General features: G+C 42.8%; 1 protein-coding gene across 1 annotated transcript; it reads right to left on the bottom strand.

Moving 5' to 3' along the window:
- Positions 1–1,006: 1,006 nt before the first annotated feature.
- LOC105392799 (cell division control protein 45 homolog) lies at positions 1,007–21,105 on the bottom strand. The gene is made up of 16 exons (XM_048626518.1): positions 20,821–21,105; positions 20,447–20,737; positions 20,014–20,091; positions 19,566–19,697; positions 18,948–19,066; positions 18,583–18,655; positions 18,127–18,278; positions 16,265–16,515; positions 11,904–12,007; positions 11,244–11,372; positions 9,301–9,474; positions 8,798–8,897; positions 8,197–8,310; positions 7,734–7,843; positions 6,398–6,567; positions 1,007–1,340 (listed from the first exon to the last, which is right to left on the bottom strand). The coding sequence occupies exons 1-16, from the start codon at positions 21,025–21,027 to the stop codon at positions 1,199–1,201; spliced, it is 2,346 nt and encodes a 781-aa protein (XP_048482475.1). The 5' UTR covers positions 21,028–21,105; the 3' UTR covers positions 1,007–1,198.
- Positions 21,106–21,333: the final 228 nt, after the last annotated feature.

Raw genomic sequence — 21,333 nt, 5'->3', positions numbered from 1 at the left:
GTATTAGTTTTACTTATTCTCTTATCTATAGCATTTACGAGTTATTTAGAAGGTACATAATTATTTAGCAATAGTAAACGTTTTATCAGTCTTTTTGACACGAAATACCTATTCCGGTAGGTGTTTTCAAAGTAGGTACGGTGGCCTGCGCCTAAAAGTATACACGCGGAGTTTTTAAAAAAGCGATCTCAAGCTCACATGCTGCTCAAGCAGATCCACATAATCACCACTGCTACACATATCACACACAACACGTCCCCGGATTTATAACAGATGTAGCTGGTCCCTTCATCATCAGGATCGCTATTTTAAAAACTCCGCCTGTATACTTTTAGGCGCAGGCCGTACTAACTAATAAAATAGAAACACTAGCTGATCTGAAACGTAGCTGGTTTTTAAAACTGAAATATGATTGTATCAGGTATAACGCTATGTCGATCTGAAGATTAATTAGTATTGGTTTCATTTTACAGATAATATATCGCCAGCTAAGCCATGTTACAGATGAAAATTTAGGCGGTCTGTAGGTGGCGTTAGCGTCGCTTGTATGCCGTCTCTAATGTACTATCATTCTGTATTATACCTACGTAAACATGTATTTTTCCTAACATATCTAAAACAGTAGAATCTATGACAGTAGGTATATCGCAATAAATCCGGTGCTGTGATTGGTGGAAGTTTATTTAGATAAAGATGCCGTGCAATCCGGCCAGCGGAGCCTTCACCGGTTTATCGGTGATAGCAATGCAGTAGAGCGTTGAATCGTTCATTCCCGAAGGTGCTATAAATAGAGCTATCCATCCTTTATCGCCATGCGTGAAGCCCCCGGAGGTGATGTAGTATATCTATGAAAGTAACGCAGTAAGAGCGTCCAACAGCATGGGCAACTGGGCCGCGGGCAGGGTGACGGCGGCGGGCGCGAAGTGCTCGCGTGTCGCCTCTACGCCCTCTCTGTCTCTCTATCCAAAGACGGCTTTCTCGAATATTATACCATTACCTATGGGTTGTGGCGCCACCTATACCTAGTATATCTATGACAGGTCCATGTCGTCTCGAATGTTCTATCATTGTGTCTCGAAACAGTTCGCGATTCACTGGTCTGTTATCGAAGTAAAAATTCGCGATAAATACGGCACTGTGATTGGTATTTACATGATAAAGATGCCGTTCAACCCTTCAGGTGATGTAGTAGGTATATCTACGACAGCAGTGCAGTAAGAGCGTCCAGCAACATCGGCAGCTGGGCGGCGGGCAGGGTGACGGCGGCGGGCGCGAAGTGCTCCCGAGTCGCCTCGACGCCGCATCTTGAGGCGGCCGTCTCGAACGCCGCGCCGAATAGACTGCGGAGAGGAGAGGGTAAGGTGTTAGAAATTATTGGTAAAAGTTAAGACTTGCGTAGACGAGGTACTAGTTCTTCGATATAATAGATGTCTTATGAATTGTATCGAAAAACGCACACGAAGGACAAAAAGTACCCTGTAATATTATATATCGGCGGATCAAACTCCCTCGTCTGCGCTAGCTGTAAGGTGAAAGAATGGAGCGTCATTGAGTTAAGTATCTATTTCAAAGAGGGATTTACAACTTTACACTAACAATAAATATTCCAGAAGTCGACTTCTGCAAGTTATGACGAAAACGCAAAGCTAATTCCAGATGTCGCCACTGTCGAGTAGGCCCAATTCCCAAATTCGAATTGGTTGGTTCAGTCCCAATTTTTTCTCCCTAATAATGTAATGGAGAACATTTCAAAAAACTAAAGCTGCTATAAATCGAAAACCATTTCGAGATTTAGCTCTAAAGGCCACAAAAAAAAATGTTTTTGTATTTTTTGGATGTATTATTTTTGAGAAAATCATAAAATAGTAAAAAGTGCTGATGACGTCATGCATCAGGTGCGATGCATTTTGATGATCAAAGCCTATAGATTTAAAAACAAAGTAACTGTCACTTTCATTTTTGATTGACGTTGACGTTTTATCGTGACGTTGTTGTTAATTTGGGTCATTTTCATTAATTCTGTTCTTACACTTTCTGACTATTTTTTTTATTTATTATTTCGTTTCGTTCTTACAAATTTGTATTTAAATTTATAGCTGAATTCGTGTTCTGAGCTCTAGTGATGCCCTGTTGTTTACTTCGTTTATTCGTTTAGTGTTTAGCTAATTTTTACTTCTCTTTTCGATCTTTACAGTGCTGGCGGTGGATGTAGTTGAAATTGTTTGGTGTGTATATAACTAATTATCGGTGTGTAGGTATTAATATATACAAATTATTTATTAAGTACATACTTCTCGTATTTATATTTAACATTTTTATATTTATTTATTTATTATTATTTATTATATAGCTGTATTAACTAGTTTATTTTGGATATTATTGCGTCATCACATATAATTATTATATAAATATTTCCTATTATGGATCTATCGATTAACTCTGATTTGTTCTACTCTTTGGACTCGATTGATACGCTTTCAGATGTATCTAGCAGTGATTGTATTCACCTAAGTGATCTTCTTCACAACACTTTCTCACCATTTCCTAAGAATCTGAATCTCTGCCACATTAATGCTCAAAGCATTCCTTCGCATTACTCTGAACTTCTCTCCACTTTCACCAGCAATTGTATTCATGCGTGCTTAGTGTCGGAATCCTTTCTAAAACCCTCACTTCCAACTACCTCTTTCTCATTGCCAGGATATGTCCTCATAAGAAATGATAGACTGGAGAAGGGTTGTGGAGGGGTCGCCATTTATCTCCGTGCCGATATAAAATACCGAATACTGGAAACTTCTCCCCCTAAGTACAGTAAAGGCATGGAGTTCATCCTGCTTGAACTTAACTTCAATACGGTTAAGTTTCTGCTGGGTGTTGTCTACGCTCCTCCCAACTCCGACTACTTTGACGCACTTGAACAATTGCTAGACACACATCTGCCAAACTATGAACATGCGATCCTAATGGGTGATTTTAACACCTGCCTTCTGCAGGATAATATTCGTACCCGCAAGCTCCTCACTTTAGTTACTTCTCTAAATCTCCATATTCCCAAGTTAGATCCCACTCACCATGTAAATAACTCCCACACCCTCATAGATCACATATTAACTTCGAACAAGGATCGGATTGCTTCCCACGGTCAGTTCACTGCCTCTGGCTTCTCTCACCATGATCTAATCTTTGCCTCATATAAGCTGAAAATTCCTAAACCTAAACCTAAAATCATATTTCAGCGTAGCTTTGCGAGTATGGATTGCGAAAAACTGGCTCATGACGCTGCTAGCACGGACTGGTCACAAATAGAGCGCATTGACAATATCGATGGTATGGTCAAGTGCTTCAACAGCCTCGTCACCGACCTACTTGATCGTCATGCGCCTCTCCACCCAGTCCGTATGAAGCGGCCCCCAGCCCCATGGCTGACAGCTGCGATACGCAAGCGGATGGCATATCGGGACGCACTGCGCCGTAGACATAAAAAGGATCCATCGGAGGCTAATTGGAACAACTTCAAACACGCGCGTAACCGATGCAATCAAATGATTCGCAATGCAAAGCGTCGTCATATCCACGCGTCAGTCGAAAACTGCTCGTCAAAAAACCTGTGGCAATTTCTGCACTCCCTGGGTTTTGGAAAGTGTAGGAAAGACCTACCACTGGCAGTTGACAAGGACGGTCTCAATCGTCACTTTTCATCCCCTCCCCACATCCTTGATCCTCATACCAAAGCTCTCACCATCAGAAGTATTCAAGCTCTTCCTATTCCACCTTCTACTCCCTTCTACTTCGCTCCGGTTACTGAATTTGACATCAAAAGGATTATACTTTCCATCCCCAGCAAGGCGGTAGGCAGTGATGGTATAGGTCGTGACATGTTGCTCCCAATTCTTTCATTCATCCTATCTCCCATTACCTTTATCATAAACTTCTCCCTATCCTCAGGCAAGTTTCCGCTCCTCTGGAAACTGGCTTTCATGGTTCCTGTTCCCAAAATACCTGTTCCTGTCGAGTTTAAGCACTACCGTCCTATATCTATCCTACCATTTCTTTCCAAGGTGCTTGAACGTGTAGTGATGCGACAGTTCTCGAATTTCCTCTCGTACAATAATCTCCTTAACCCCTATCAGTCGGGATTTCGTCCATCCCACAGCACCTGCTCTGCTCTCATAAAAATAACTGATGACTTTCGTAAGGCTGTGGACGATCGCCAATTAACTCTCCTGACACTCCTTGACTTCAGCAATGCTTTCAACTGCGTAGATCACGATATCCTCCTGTCCATACTCCGTTCCCTCAACATATCAGGTTCAGTAGCCGAGTGGTTTACCTCATATCTGTGTGGTCGCCGACAGCGCATCCGGTCCGATGGCATTGAATCTGACTGGTGTGATGTCACTGCCGGCGTCCCGCAAGGTGGTGTCCTTTCCCCTATCCTTTTCTCTGTCTTCATTAACACTCTTGTGTCCGTTCTTAAGTTCAGCTCCTATCACCTATACGCCGACGACCTTCAACTTTATGTTACATGTGGTCCCGATGAAGTCCCTGAAGCTATCAACAGGATGACTGCTGATCTTGAAGCTGTCAAAACCTGGACAGATCAATTCGGTATCCTTGTTAATCCCTCAAAAACACAAGTCATGTTTATAGGCGGCAGATTTCACCTGGCAAGGCTTGCTGAACCATTACCGCCAGTTATATTTGATGGGATTAGCTTACCATACTGTGCTAGCGTCAAAAATCTTGGTCTCCACATAAAGAGCACTTTGTCATGGGAGCTACAAGTGTCTGAAATCAGCCGCAAGATCCATGCATCCATGCATGGGCTTAAGCGCCTACAGAATTTCCTGCCATACTCGACCAAAGTTACGTTAGTCAACTCCCTGTTGCTTCCTATTATTGATTATGCAGATGTGTGCTATCCTGACCTCACAGAAGAGCTACTTGACAAACTTGAGCGTCTCCTCAACTTGTGCATTCGCTATATCTTTGGCCTGCGTAAGTATGATCACGTCTCCGAATTTCGAAACAAACTCAAGTGGCTCAATATCCGTCACCGAAGGAATGCCCATATTTTATCCCTCATTCATAGTATAGTTTATAATCCTTGTGCCCCATCCTACTTAACAGAACGCTTCACGTTCTTTGACTTCTCTGACCGTCCTCAACGGTCAAGTCGAAATCTTCTCTTTCGTACCCCAGAGCATAATGCGGCAGGGTATTCGGATTCTTTCACTGTGACAGCGGTTCGCTTGTGGAACAGTTTACCGCTAAATATACGGCAGACAAAATCTATAGACATCTTTAAGGCCAAAGTTCGTCAGCACTACCTCCAAGTGCAGAACGATCAACAAAATTGATTTTAAATACTTATGTTTTATTTGATGACGATGATATTAAATTATAGTTAGTTTAGTATATTTTGTATTATTATTAGTATGTATTAGGTATATTATAATTTAATGTAGGAATATATTTATATATGTAGGTATATAATTTGTAAGTATAGTTATTATGTATAAGTAAGTATATCTCTGTGTCTTGTTTTAAGTAGATAAACTTCTCTCCCTCAGCCTATCGCACTACCAACCACTTTCTCGACATCACCAAAGGTTAACTGGTAGAGAATGCTACTAGCATTAAGTTCGCCTTTGTACAATGTTTTTTTATGTGCAATAAAGAATTTATAATAATAATAATTATTAAGAGATGACCTCTATATAATATGTCCCAGAGCATGCCACCGCCTACAAAGCTGAAAAAATGCTTCTGATTATTTTTTTACATGATAAGTACCTACTTTCCATCATTAGAAATATCAAGGTCATTTGAAAATGACCCATTTGTTTAAATGTCACTTGTCAGTGTCTTTATGTTTTTTTTCGAGACTCAGGCAATAGACAAAAATAAAAATTGAGCCTAATATGTGACGTCACTTTCGGTTTTAAAATAATTAACTTTAATGTTAAAAATAACATGCAAAAATTTATGTATATACAAAATAAAAAAATACGGGTCCACTAATTTTCTATAAACTTTCCGAATAACTAATAAAAATATAGGGTAAAGAAAATGAAATGTTGTCCATTGGTCAGAACCTGAAAGCACTCGATAGTGCTGCTAAAGTTTCACTTGTTTTTCTTCCCCATTTGGGCCGTCGTGGCACTAATAAAGTAAGGTCCTCCACTCACTTCCTGGTCTCGCTGGTGTAGCGCGGCGGTATAGCGAGCACGAGGCAGCGGGCGGCGGGCCGCGGCGCATAATGTGCCTTATGTGTGTAGCAACAAGACTCACTTCCTGGTCTCGCTGGTGTAGCGCGGCGGTATAGCGAGCACGAGGCAGCGGGCGGCGGGCCGCGGCGCATAATGTGCCTTATGTGTGTAGCAACAAGACTCACTTCCTGGTCTCGCTGGTGTAGCGCGGCGGTATAGCCAGCACGAGGCAGCGGGCGGCAGGCCGCGGCGCGCTGGCGACCACCGGCCGCGCGGCGCCCGTCGCCAGCGACACCCAGCGACACGCCACTGAGAGCCAGAACGGCTCGTTCACTATGTTCGCTTCGGGTGTGCCCTGGAATGAGAGTGAATGAGGTTTGAAGAGGGTTAAAATTCGTATTTATGAAAATAAATCTGTGCTTTTTTACATTTAGACAAAAGTCTTTTTAAGATTTAAAATAAAATGTCTCGCTTTTCTCGGCTCTGGATGTATTCGTAGAATAAAGATTGTTGTATCACATCGCTTCACTCAGCTATTTAGGATGGCACTCGTTATAATCTATTAAATAACCCCCTTCCCCCCCCGAAGGACGACCATCTCTCATCTGCCAGCTCTGTAAGGGGCCGTCCATTAATCACGTGAGGCTCAAAGGGGGGGGGGAGGGGGTACTGAAAACCTCACGAAACATCACGAGGGGGGAGGGGGGGTTCTCGTTAGACATCACGTGTATTAATTTTTTGTCAAAAATTAGGTATTTCTGAATCGATATTTTTGACGGCGCAAAAATTTTAACGATTTGTAGTATGACCTATATTTTTTCTAGTCAAAAATTGCCTTTACACTTCACTCACTATAGACTTCCAAAAAAATACACGTGATCCAGGGGGGGGGGAGGGGGGGTTGGTCCCAAACCTCACCAAATATCACCAGGGGGGAGGGGGGGGTCAAAAAATGAGAAAAACGACCTCACGTGATTAATGGACGGCCCCTAACTACATATCAACGGCTTCTTCAACGCTGCTACGTCGAGTGTAGCGTAGGTAACGCTTTGCGTCGTTTCATATCACTATACTATGACTTGCCGTCGGTCTGTATGTATGTAAACGTGTATAATTCCATATCTCACCTCATGCACTTTAAAGTATCTGACGGGCGCGGCGGCGGCGGCGGCGGCCACGGCGCAGCACGCCAGCGCGCCCGCCGGCTCTGGCGGGGTCGAGGTGTCTAGAGACGCCAGGGCGCTAACATACCAGCTGTGTAACTACCTACACACCACCTCCAACCCGGGGGCATCGTGATGCAGGGGTCGGTTATAGACGTAGACAGATACACGACACTACTCCTTATATAACGATTCGCCTTAAATGACCCTATGATTAAAACAGTTTATCGACCATGACCGTGCTTCTTGCTTAGGACCCCTCTGACACCTATATAGAAACGCACATCCCGTCAAACATAGCCATGCGACGTCTCATATTCTATGTATTAATCTATGTATGTATGTATTTATATCTCACCTCATGCACTTTAAAGTATCTGAACGGCGCGGCGGCGCTACCCTTGTCTTGCAGCGCGGCGGCGGCGGCGGCGGCCACGGCACGCAGGCACGCCAGCGCGCCCGCCGGCTCTGGAGGGGGGGAGGGGTCTAAAGACAGGGCTCTAATATACGAGCTGTGTAACTATATCATACTAGCGTGGCTCCTCCGAACCATATAGGTTACTTGGGCCTGACCGAGCGTCGGCGTTTCTTCTTGAGCAAGCGCACTATGGGTTACTTAACAGTCCCATGCCGACGGGCTGGTATAAAGACAGCGACGGGGCGTGACGTCATATAGAGCGCCGATCGTGACATATTACGGCGCTGTGTGTCTCATGTTGTATGTATTAAAACACCCGGGCGGAACAGTAGCGTTGCGTCGGCGTTTGTTGTATGACGGAACCTTAATCTGGCAAATCAAGAGGGTTTTTATACCAGCTTACTCACCTCATGCACCTTGAAGTACCTAAAGGGCGCGGCGGCGCTGCCCTTGTCCTGCAGCGCGGCGGCGGCGGCGGCGGCCACGGCGCGCAGGCACGCCAGCGCGCCCGCCGGCTCTGGAGGGGTCGATGTGTCTAGAGACGCTAGGGCTTGCTGGAAGGCGGCGGGGAGCGGCGACCACGGGGAGTGGGGGGAGGGGGAGGGGGGTCTAGAGACGCCAGGGCTCTAACTTGTAAGCTGCTGTATGACTACGCTCACATACCAGCTGTATAACTACATACCACCTTCAGTTCCCGAAACACGCGTCTTTTATCGATTTAAATAGACTACTTACTATATCGCGATTTGCCATAAGAACGGCGCTTTTGATTGGTAAGTAATGTGCACTAAACGAGTTTATCGACGTCGATAAGACACCCGTGCCATTCCGAACCCAAGAATACGTCACGTCTCGTCGAGCGTAGCGAGACACCGTGTGACGTCTCATATTTTATCTATTAAAAATCAAAACACCCGGAGCTTGCGTCGCATTTACCGTCCCTTTGATAATAATATGCATGTATATATGTACCTAGGTATGTAGGTATATCTCACCTCATGAACCATAAAGTATCTGTGCGGGCGCGGCGGCGCTGCCCTTGTCTTGCAGCGCGGCGGCGGCGGCGGCGGCCACGGCGCGCAGGCACGCCAGCGCGCCCGCCGGCTCTGGAGGGGTCCATGTGTCTAGAGATGCTAGGGATCTAATATACCAGCTGTAGTTATACACCCACCATCTCCAGTTCCCGAAACACGCGTCTTTTATCGATTTAAATAGACTACTCGCTATATCGCGATTTGCCATAAACTGTATCGCGATTTGCCATAAATACGCCGCTGTGTTTAATGGATTATGGCGCTTTCATTGGCGTAACACGCATTAAACGACTTTATCGACGTCGATAAAGAACCCATGCCATTCCGATAAGACACCCGTGCTATTCTGACACCTAAGATACGACACGTTCCGTCGAGCAGAGCGAGACACCGTGTGACGTCTAATATTCTGTATTAAAACACCTGGCGTCGCATTTACCGTCCCTTTCATTCACTATCTATTTATATCTCACCTCATGCACCTTGAAGTACCTAAAGGGCGCGGCGGCGCTGCCCTTGTCTTGCAGCGCGGCGGCGGCAGCGGCGGCCACGGCGCGCAGGCACGCCAGCGCGCCCGCCGGCTCTGGAGGGGTCGAGGTGTCTAGCGACGCTAGGGCTTGTTGGAAGGCTGCGGGGAGCGGGGATTCCTGTGGAGAGAAAGAGATGGGTGTGATTTAGTTTTAGGTAAATAAACATCAGTATTAAAGTGTGCTAAATATGCCGTCCGGTGGAGATAAGTTTAGGGAAACGAGCTCTTGCTACAGCAAGACAGAGGGGAGAGGTAATTTCTGAAAGAAGAAGTTTTTTTTTTTTTTTTAATCTATTTTTATTTAGGGACTTTGATTTCTGTAGAAAGCATGTCAGTCCCATCATACCCTAATACAGATAACAAACAAATCAGCTTACACTTTTTCTTAACCTTAAACTAAATCTAACAAAGTTAAATAGTAGCTTGCAAGTTTCCGAGTGTGGGCTTGCGAGGATATATTGCATGGCTCCTAAATCTAAAACATTAATATTAAGTAACTTAAATAATACATCTCTGTCGGCCTGGTTCCGGACACACTCCATTACTAGATGTTGGGCATCTTCAATCACACCACACCGATCACAATTGGGGGATTCTGTCTTCTTCATCAAAAAACCAAATTTATTTAATGGCATGTGTCCGGAACGCAGTCTGTGAGCAACAATAACATTTTCTCTACTAATATTTATACTTGCAAACCAAGTTACTTTGAGGGGTTCACTTTGTATAGTTTTGTACCAAATGCCTTTGTCTTTAGATTTAACATCAAAATATTCTTTCCATAAATTCCAACATTTCATCCTTATTGTAGGTAATGCCTCAAAGTAGCTTGGCTTGATATTATATATTACACCATCGACAGCCGCTAGTCTGGCTAACTCATCAGCTCTCTCGTTACCTCTTACTCCCACGTGGGAAGGGACCCATTGTATGTTCACTTTTCTGTTAGACACATTAATACTATTTAACTTATTTAAAATTTCATATGCTACAGATACACCTCTGCATCCAGAGGCGCACCGAGCTATATGTTGTATAGCGCTTTTACTGTCAGAGAAGATAACTATTTTCTCTGCTGGCAAATTCAAGGCATAAGAGAGTGCTGTTGAGATCGCCACCAACTCTGCTGTCATTATGGATACATTCGATACTATTTTGTGCTTGTAGCCAATATCTAAATTGTGATCATAGTATGCAGCACCGGTACCACAATCCTGTTTGGACCCATCGGTAAATATTTTGTACCAACCATTAAATTTTTTATAAATTTCCATGACAGTCATATCTTTTAATTTCTTATTTTCATAAAAACACTTTGGTTTGTCTAGAAAGAAGAAGTTAATGTCTTTTCTTCCAGAAACGGCCGCTTATAGCGTTTTTTTTGCCGTCCTTTCTAAAAAAGGACAACAATACATATTTTAATATTCTCATTATACCTGACCGCACCAGTAACAAGAGGACTTCAAGGCGTCAACATTCCTTTCGGCCATTGCGCCATCGCCACGGAGTGAGACAGAACAAAACAAATAAGTGTAAGGAACAAATAGGGTAAACTTCAGCCACGAACCACTTGAAATAACCTCGCCGTTTAGAAAGTCCATATTACAATCTCTGTCTAACAATGTGATATATCCCCACATCATCTATATCATATAGGTATACCTAACTCACATGTCGGAGCGTCATGAGCACGTACGGCAGGTCGGGTAATATGGGTATCGGACAGCTCATATATCTACACAGATACATAGATAGATACATACCAACTGTCTTAAAACGAATGTGTGCCCCGGCCGGGATTCGAACTCAAGCCCCTCTGGCATTATAGACACCACTACACCCCCCGGCCGCCACCTGCCCCCATGTCCCACTGCATGTACAACTCACGCTCGGCAGCGCCATGAGCACGTAGGGCAGGTCGTGCGCGGCGGCGGCGTGCGCGTGCGGCCGCGTCAGCAGGAACGCGGTGCGCGCCGCGTCCAGCCGGAGCTCTAGCAGACACGAGAGAGGGAGCCACTGGCGAGACGGTACCACACCAACATTGAACGGAGGTGTAATAATGGGTAAGGACATCTCACACAGGGCTATCTGACCCCAAACTAAGCATAACTTGTAATATGGCCATCCGACCCCAAACTGTAATATGGGTATCGGACAGCTGATATATAGATAAATACATACTTACTTATACATTGCATCCGACCCCTAACTAAAGTCTGTTTTTTAATCTTAGATACTAAATATTAAGATTCTGAACGCGATTAAGTGACGTATCGTTCTATTAGCGAGACAATCGAATGTTGATGAACCGTTCAGAATCTGTCAATTTAGTATCTGAGATTAAAAAACAGACTTTAGGCATACCCTGTAATATGGGTATCTGACAGCTGATATATCTACTCAGATACATAGATAGATACATACTAACTGTCTTTAAACAAATATCTGCCCCGGTCGGAAATCGAACCCAGCACCTCCGGCATACTAGACACCACTACACCCCCCGGCCGCCACCTGCCCCCATGTCCCACTGCATGTACAACTCACGCTCGGCAGCGCCATGAGCACGTAGGGCAGGTCGTGCGCGGCGGCGGCGTGCGCGTGCGGCCGCGTCAGCAGGAACGCGGTGCGCGCCGCGTCCAGCCGGAGCTCTAGCAGACACGAGAGAGGGAGCCACTGGCGAGACGGTACCGCACCAACATTGAACGGAGGTGTAATAATGTGTGGGGATATCTCACACAGGGCTATCTGACCCCAAACTAGACAGCTGATATATAGAAAAATACATACTTACTCCGCTGGCTCAGCGTCCCAATTTGAGTTTTGGCCAGTGTGGACATCTCACACACGGCCATCCGACCCCAAACTAGGCATACTCTGTAACAGTGGCGGCTGGTGCCTCAGATACCCGGTGGTGCACTTTATGGGTTTAGTAAATTTTGGAAGAAAAATAGATTATTACAATTAGAAGTAAAAACAATATAAGTATATTTTACCTTATTTATATTTTAATACAATTCTGCGTTCCCTTTTTGACGCGAAATTGCTTCTCCGCCGCCGAAACGAAAACAACACACGGAAAGCAAAATAAAGCATTTAGTCTCTCACATTCACATAACCATTTCTTCACTTTATTGTACATTTCACTTTTGAAAAGTCTGGTATATACCTAAGTTTTATTTTTTGTTTTACACTCCTGTTTTAAGATGAGAAAAGGCCGAGGCGGCCCAGCAGATTTAATGTCCAGTCTATTTTGAAATATCCCAATATTGCTTTTTATGAAGTCAATATTGTATTTTGCACTCATTTTCACTGACACACACACATACACACTCACGAAATCTTTACTACTTTCTTAGTTAATAAGTAATTAAACAAATTAATTACGTATTCGCGCGCGAAAGGTGAAACTGCGACAATGAGATGACAAGTGCATCGTTCGTAGGTCACCGCCACTGGTCAAGGCCGCCGGCCGCCGCCCGAGTCCCGTGGCGTCATTCGTATTATTTCGGCAATTTCCGGTCGCGTGCGGCGCACGAATTTATCCTAGAACTGCATACAGTTAGTACTGAGCATCTTCCGTCTCACGCGCCAGGCGATTTCCATCCTGTTTCATACTACATGTAGGAGCTCGCTCCGTGCGACAATCCGAGCGCACGAGGCCGTTTTTGTTCAAGCAAAAATAAGATCTAATTCTTTCGCAATAGAAATCAAAATAGGCCAGCTCGATTTAATTTAAGTCGTAACGATAATCAGATTGATGTAATTTCTGTTTAGGGTAGGTATTATGAGTGCTGAGTGTACCGCAACATACCAGTGCGGCCTATAGTGGCTCCTTTGCTGTCAAAGCTGTGAATCTGTGGAACTCGCTACCAGTGGAAGTACGGCTATCGTCATCACTTAATGTATTTAAAAATAGTCTTAAATTACATTATTATAAGACCTTGGGATGGTAATTGTTTTATTCTATTTTATTTATCTATTTATTTATTTATATATGTAATAGTATATTTATATATGTATACTACTATTTATATTAATATAAAACATGATAGTTAATATATGTAGGTACATAATAGTTATTTATATTTATTTATTTTTAGCTTAGAACTTAATATGTTAGGTTATAGTTAGATATGTTTATTTAAATTTGGATTAGGTTACACTTGATTGTCTCTGTGTATACAGTAGTTTTATTTAATTTTAAGAGTTATAGGCTTACTTTTATTTCCACACCATAAAGGTTGACTGGAAGAAATCGCGTTTAGGCGATAAGTCCGCCTTTGTATACAGGGTGTTAACTAGAATGCGTTTGAGCGGGAAATGGGGGTTAGTATTAGTCTAACCAAGCACGTTTCTAAGAAAAAAAACATCAGAATCTCGAATATTTATGTTTAAAGTCTAAAGTAAAGTGGAAAGTTTTACCTTAATCAAAAACATGGTCACCCTACACAAACACATAACCAATGAGACATTCGATTGCAAAAGAACACACACTGTAAATTTGTTATCAACTTCACTTTTCATAATTTATTTGATGTAACTATGATTGTAATTAATTACACAGTAGGTAATAACAATTATTAAATAAAATTGAAATTATTCATGGTGATTAATGACATACTAATCAACAATTAAACAGCTGATTGTCATAAAGTTTGATAGATCGTACAGAATATAATTTATGACTTTCTAGGAGCTCAGAACAATAATTAAAACTTTTTACTCAGAATAAGGTAAGCGTTTAGTATTCACCCTTGATACTCACCACATTTTATTTTTCTTTTATTACCTAAAGATGCGTACAGACCGGCCCAACGAACGCCCACCGATGGACATACATAATACAGGGGCAGATTGAGCAACGAAGGTCAACAAAACCCGTTCGTTGGCGTTCGTTTGGCCGGTCTGTATGCAGCTAAAGATAAAAGACCACAATGCATAACAGGATGATAACAGGGTCTACTTCAATGACGAATTGGTTTACTTACACTCGCTCATCTCGATTTGTGTTGTGTACTTGCGATTGAGACGTCTTTGATGACGAATAGTACGGAAATCCTCATAATAAGTATGGCCTCACTTTAAATACCAGTAGAATAATAACAATCTTGCGTATCATAACCATCGAGTATTTATGATAGTCATTACCTTCTCTGTGGATCTAGTCTGTCGGTCAGTCATTGTTGTTTACTTGTTTACAATAATTTTTTACAATTATTACCTAAAAGGGAAAAGGTACCTACAATTCTATCTTTTGATTACCAAGCCTTGTTCCTCATTTCGTTTTATGTTGTGCTGTGCTGTGAATACGTGTGACCTATGTTATGAAGCATAAAATGAAAATGTTCTGTATTCATAAAAGATAATTGTGTATCAATAAAGTGATACTTATGGAGTAAAATGAAATGTCTACAATGGATTGGGTACTTTGAGTACCCAAAATCTCGGTAGGTACCTTGACGATGTGGCTCCACGAGTGTGGTGCAGATGCACGCATACTTTTTTATTGACCTTGGCTTTGAATTGTTTGGCCTTGATCTTGGCTTTCAAGTTCATGGTCATTCTGTCAAACGTACCTAAACCTGAATAGGGTGACTATGAAATTTTAAAATGTACTAAATAAAACTGTTTTATGTTGGTCAGCTTAAAGCAAATAAAATACGTTTTTTAATGTCTTATCGTGTTCAGTATCATCAGCTGTATCTACCATTTCCCGCTCCAACGCAATTAAGTTAACACCCTGTATATATACTTGTATTGTTCTTTCTTGTACTTGCTAACTTTTACTTTAAACTGTGTAATTTGTGTATACATACAATAAAGTGTTTAAATAAAATAAATAAATATGGTTGTTATATTGGTATTTTTTGTGAAGTTTTTTTTTAGATGTAGGTACCTAGTACCTAGTATGGTATAGTAAGAAGGAAGGTACATATTTAGAAGGTTTTTAAATGGTAGTGCGTTGCACGGGCGCACTTTAGGTACAGCCGCCACTGCTCTGTAATATAGGTATCGGACAGCTGATATATAGATAGATACATACTTACTTACTATGCTGGCTCAGTGACTCAAAGTAAGTTTTGGATGAGTTAGTGTGGACATCTCACACACAGCTATCTGACCCCAAACTAAGCATATCCTGTAATATAGGTATCGGACAGCTGATATATCTACATAGATAGATACATATTAACACCCAAGACCCAAGTAGGTACAAATATCTGCCTCAGCTGGGAATCGAACTCAGCATTATAGATGTCGCAGGCATCTGGTTTAATCTCCTGTTTGATTGAACCGCTAGCCCGTTCATTGGATGACGCTGCTTAGTTGTATGACTAGGCCGAACGTTGAATGCACAAGCGTCACAAAACGTCCAACTAGTTAGCTGACTTAAAATCAGTCAGGTGGTGAACAAAACAAATATGGCGTCTAAAAGCTAACAGCTGACACAAAAAGCACCTATATTGTTAGTTTTTTGCAAATAAAATAGCTTTAAAGTGCGTTATTTGTGTTAAAATAGTGTGACAACATGGATTTATCTATTATTACGCCGCGGGCGGATAGTTTCAAAGAAAAAAATGTGGCTTAACTGGATAATTATAAACAACAATATGAAGGTACGTTTATTGTTATTGTTTAGTTAATTTGTGAGATAAGAGCTTTGTAACATAGTCTTTTTGTTGACTCTTGCCTGGTCATGTTCACCCTAACCAGACATTACAAAGTTGCTATACTATATCCCATTCAACGACTCCGCTGAATGACGTTCAGTCAAGACGTCGAACGTTACAATCAACGACTTGACGAGTTGTCCTTTAGTCATACAACTGAATAGCGTCATCCAATGAACGGGCTAGTGATTCAATCAAACAGGAGATTAAACCAGATGCCTGCGACATAGACACCACTACACCCCCCGGCCGCCCCCTGCCCCCATGTCCCACTGCATGTACAACTCACGCTCGGCAGCGCCATGAGCACGTAGGGCAGGTCGTGCGCGGCGGCGGCGTGCGCGTGCGGCCGCGTCAGCAGGAACGCGGTGCGCGCCGCGTCCAGCCGGAGCTCCGCGCAGACACGAGAGAGGGAGGCCACTAGTGTGCGACGGTAGGACACGTCCATTGAGCGGTAGGCTTGGCGGGCTTGCTGGATGGGGATCCTGAAATTGAAAGATAGATGAATTAGGACTGTGTAGTGTTGATCTGAGCAGACGCGTTATAGTGAGGGTACTGTACTAGTGCGCGTCGGTATGAGGCGAACATGGAACGGTAGCCTTGCCGCTCGAATTGGGATGATTTAGGACTTTTTAGTCTTGATCTGAGCATAGTGAGGGTATATTAGTACGCGGTACGACACGTCCATAGAGCGGTAGGCTTGCCGCGCTTGCTGGATCGGGATGCTGGAATTGGGTGGAGAAGATTATAATTAGTTTGTTCAGGAGTTGTGACGCTTTCATACAGGGTCTGGCAAAAGTGGTATAAGTAAGAAGATGCCATTTATGATTCATCATTTATCCATGATGATGTGGTTCCTAAGTTGGTAAGACATTGAAAGACGAAAGTTCGGTACCGAATTTAATTGCGCGTGCACGTTAGTCTCTGAACGGGGAGACGAGGTGACTGGAGTATGACACCGGCGGCGCGCGGGGAGAAAGCCCAGACTTCAAGTAGCCCCGACCATGTGTCCCTACGGGCCATCACGTCGGGGTCACCATAGGAACACAACACTACTTATGCAGCTGACTCTATATAGCACTCCCACATTCTCCACTCCGGCACATCTAGTGCGTAGACTAACTTACCCCAGGTCAGCCAGCAGTCTGCGCAACAGCTGCGGCCCGCGGTGCGTGTGCAGGCGCGGCGCCACCGCCCCAGCCAGGCTCAGCGACTCCCACAGGCCACTAGATGGCGCTGGTGTGAAACATTCTACATCGCGGTATGGTTGTGTTTTATTGACCACCATATAACACTTCCTTTACTACCGATAAAACTAGAGGGCCTTACCACAAAAACCACGACAGTAAATAACAAATGTTTAGCGCTGTCAAACGCCCAATAAGTCTGTCAAATTTCATTTTAGACACTTTTTAAACAAAGTTTATAATTTTTTGTAGTAACACAGAGACAGAGAGTGTTTTAATTAACTATATTATATAGGGCCTTATCACAAAAACATAGACAGTATTTTAACAGGTGTAGCGCTGTCAAACGCCTACGAAATCTGTCAAATTATGTTTTAAACACTCCTTAAACAGTGTCTCACCCCAGGTCAGCCAGCAGTCTACGCAACAGCTGCGGCCCGCGGTGCGTGTGCAGGCGCGGCGCCACCGCCCCCGCCAGGCTCAGCGACTCCCACAGGCCACTAGATGGCGCTGGTGTGAAACTTTCTACATCGTGGTATGGTTGTGTTTATTGACCACCATATAACACTTCCTATACTACCTATGCTAAAGTGTTTTAATTTACTATCTAGGGCTTTACCACAAAAAACTTAGGACAGTATTTAACAGATGTTTAGTGCTGTCAAACGCCTAATAAGTCTGTCAAATTTCGTTTTAGACTCTTGTTAAACAGTGTTTTCAGTATTTTGTGGTAGCACAGGTGTTTTAATTAACTTTCTAGCTAGGGCTTTACAGAAGCTTAGACAGTATTTAACAGATGTTTAGCCTTAAGCCTTAGCGCTGTCAAACACCTACGAAATCTTACAAATTTCGTTGCAGTGTTCAAAGTTTTTTATGGTAGCACAGCTAGTGTGTACTGTGTAGACTCACCCCAGGTCAGCCAGCAGTCTGCGCAACAGCTGCGGCCCGCGGTGCGTGTGCAGGCGCGGCGCCACCGCCCCCGCCAGGCTCAGCGACTCCCACAGGCTGCATAGGCGGTATAGGGGCAGGCGGATGTCCTCTTCCAGGACTATTTTTGCTGCCTGGAAGTGGAAGGGGTTGATGTGTAAATTATAAGTTACAAGTTGCAATAAGTCTTCTTGTTTTCATTTTTCTATTCGTATTCTATTGATGTTGTAATAAATTATTTTGATGGAATTAAGGAAAGGAGTCTATGGAATTATGGAAATACGAAGTGGGTGATAAAAATTTACACATGGAATATTTATTACAAATCAAGGGCGCATGGATTTTGAATTTCCCTGTCAGCAAATACAGTGTTTGAAGGACCCCGTAAGAGCATAATTATGTAAAAAGAATAAGATCTATGTAAATGCAGCAACTTACATGATCTTTGTCAGCCGTTGCTCCGGCAGCGATGGCTATGTGTCTATGCAGCGACTCAGCGTCCAACAGACATCTGAAAAGAGAAATGTTTACTTTCATAATTAAAAAAATAACAAGTATTGTAAGTTAGAAATGTCTGGCTACAGATGGATGGAAGATCGCTCTCGAGCTGGGCGATGTGAGTGAGCGCGATGCAAAACTTTTGTCACGTCTTATACCATGTGCTAGTCATTCTGGGAACATTCTCTGTAAATGAGTGTTAGTGTCCGGTGGACAAGGTGGAAATCATTGGGGGAGGCCTATGTTCAGTAGTGGACATCCTATGGCTGAGATGATGATGATGATGATACAGTCGGGTGTCGAACCTGGGCCCGTCGCGTGCGTAGATCTCCTCGGCGGCGGCGGCGGCCACGCTGGCGCACCACAGCACCTCGGTGCTCACTCGCGACAGCCGCCATGCCAGCTCCAGCGCCACTATACCGCTCTGAGAAGGAAATGTTGGTTTGTTTTAATGTTTTTGTCATCACATACATGCTGTGCATACACTATGCCGCTCTGAGAAGGGGTTGTTTTGTTTTAGTGTGGTTGGCTCACTGGGACTTCTAAGAAGTACAATGTAATGAATATTTTATTAATGGTTAAATAATATTGTTTTTAGGCACCTGGATAAATCTCGTGGTTAAATAATCGTGTTTTTTGGCATCTGGAGTATCAATCAAGATTTGTAAAGAAACATTACTTAGATCTCAAAGAGTGTCTAAAGATAAAGGTTACAAAGTAAAACATTCCAAGAACATAATTTATTATTGTGATTATTATGATGAATAGTAGCCGGTTGTGCATGGAAAACTGGGGGCAGTGTTATTATGGAACTCCTTGGGAAAAGCTCTGTTTCCTAAGTAAATAATTAAGTACCTTACAAATTATTGTATAGCTCCAACCTCAGTTAACCTCACTCCAAAACATACAACTCCATAACTCACCGGCTTCCCGTAGTAAGAGAACTGTGTGTAGTTGAACATGAGCGTGTGTCGGTTCTCCTCCCACTCGCGTCGCTCGCGCCGCCGCGTCGCCAGCGCTTCGAGGCCTTCCACACCGCTCTCTGTGGGCTCTTCCTGAGGATGTAAAAGTTAATGTTGAAGAATGGGTAAAGGGTAAGATATGTGGTGGTAACAGTTACATTAAATATGTATTGTAACTTTGTTAGATACATACCTAATAAGAACAGTACAAGTACAGTAGGCAGATGGAGTTGATTTATTGAATATGAGGTGGTGAAATTGAAGGATAGGGTACTTGGAAAAATAGTTTTGGTGATATCAGAACATGCAATCTTAGTGAAGATTTTGAAAATAAAAAGCAGTAGCTGCTAGCTTTTCTTTGTATTTACCACAGTGTTGCAATAGCATAGTTATGCAGATGAGAGCTTACCTCCTCATCTTCATCATCACGGAATATGTCATCAAAGTTTGGAATGTTTTCTTCTACGTCTTTGTACACCAGTCTGACCTGTAACATAGTATAAGGGATCCATATTCAACCCAGAAGGAACACAGAGACATTACTAGAGTATGAAGGACTTATTTAATAGTTTTCAACACAAAAATAATGATGGAATGAGTTCTTTATCATCATATTAAATATGATAAAATTGTCTTCTCCATCTAAAGGTTTTCTGGTAGAGATAACTTTAAGCAATAAAGCCTTTATGAAATGTGCTGTTTTATTTGTGGTACAAAATGAAGAGTATACCCACTTATTTTATTCTATTATTTCTTCCTATAGTAAAAAAGTCTACTTCTATATCACAAAACACACAACAACACAAGATAAATACAAAATATAAGCTTCCAGTCTAATCTACCTGGCCATCACTGTAGACATTGCACACATCGGTGGGCTTGTGCGAGTCGAGGATGAAGAACACGACGTCCTCCTCGGGCTGCAGCAGGTCCACCACGTCCAGCGCGCCGCCGCAGTTCACCAGCACCACGTACTTCACCTCCTCACTGTTCTCCTCATAGGCACTCTTCAATTCAGGGATGGTACCGATAGGAATCAATGTGTAAGGGATGTTGTCGCATTTGAACAGTTCTTGCAGAATTTTACAAGTGCATATTGCATCTACGTCGTAGTGCACCAGTAATAAGACGCGCTGAAAGGATATAAACACAAAAATTTGGTAAGCTTGGTCCGTCGCATAGGTTAAGGTAATGTTTTTAACGGGAATTTACTTACGTTTCCGAGGAGTACGTTGTAGAAATCATTGCGGATGTCTTCTATAAACATTTTGCAGCCACTTAAACAAAATTGCTTCAAATCTAAGTGGGTTTCATAATTAAATTTTAGCTGAAAGCCCGAAAGTAACAAAGAAAACACAAAAAACGGCCACCTGATTGAACTGTCAAAATCTACCGGTTCCCGCCAAAAGTATGGTGCGTTCATTTATTGTGTTATAATCTATACAAAAAGCTCAATCAATCATGCCTTCACTTCTCTACATTCCTTTACAATGTTTTGAAAAATCCCTAATCCCTTTTTTATATTATTTCTGACGTTATATTAGTACCTAGATGGCTTAGAGTATATATTTGTCTAGAGGAGAAATGGCCGTGTTCAGAATTCTCCTTCTCAGTCAAATCATAGATGTTGCTACAAAATTAAAAAAAAAACTAATTATGGGGAATTTTATCTTACGATTATCATAAAAAATTATACTTCACATATCGTCGGTTGATACGAAAAACACAC

This window comes from Plutella xylostella, chromosome 16, assembly GCF_932276165.1.
Source record: "Plutella xylostella chromosome 16, ilPluXylo3.1, whole genome shotgun sequence".
Classification (NCBI taxonomy): Eukaryota; Metazoa; Arthropoda; class Insecta; order Lepidoptera; family Plutellidae; genus Plutella; species Plutella xylostella.
The sequence above is the reverse complement of the archived record's forward strand: the minus strand, read 5'-3'. Positions and strand labels throughout refer to the sequence as shown.

Bases quoted from the DNA above. Each gene is read 5' to 3' on its own strand.
- LOC105392799 (XM_048626518.1), bottom strand. From the start codon at position 21,027: ATGAACGCACCATACTTTTGGCGGGAACCGGTAGATTTTGACAGTTCA. The intron at 18,656-18,947 runs GTTCGACACCCG...TTCTCTTTTCAG, and splicing joins TACGCACGCGACGGGCCCAG to ATGTCTGTTGGACGCTGAGT. The intron at 1,341-6,397 runs GTGAGTCTTGTT...TCCTCTCCGCAG, and splicing joins TACACCAGCGAGACCAGGAA to TCTATTCGGCGCGGCGTTCG.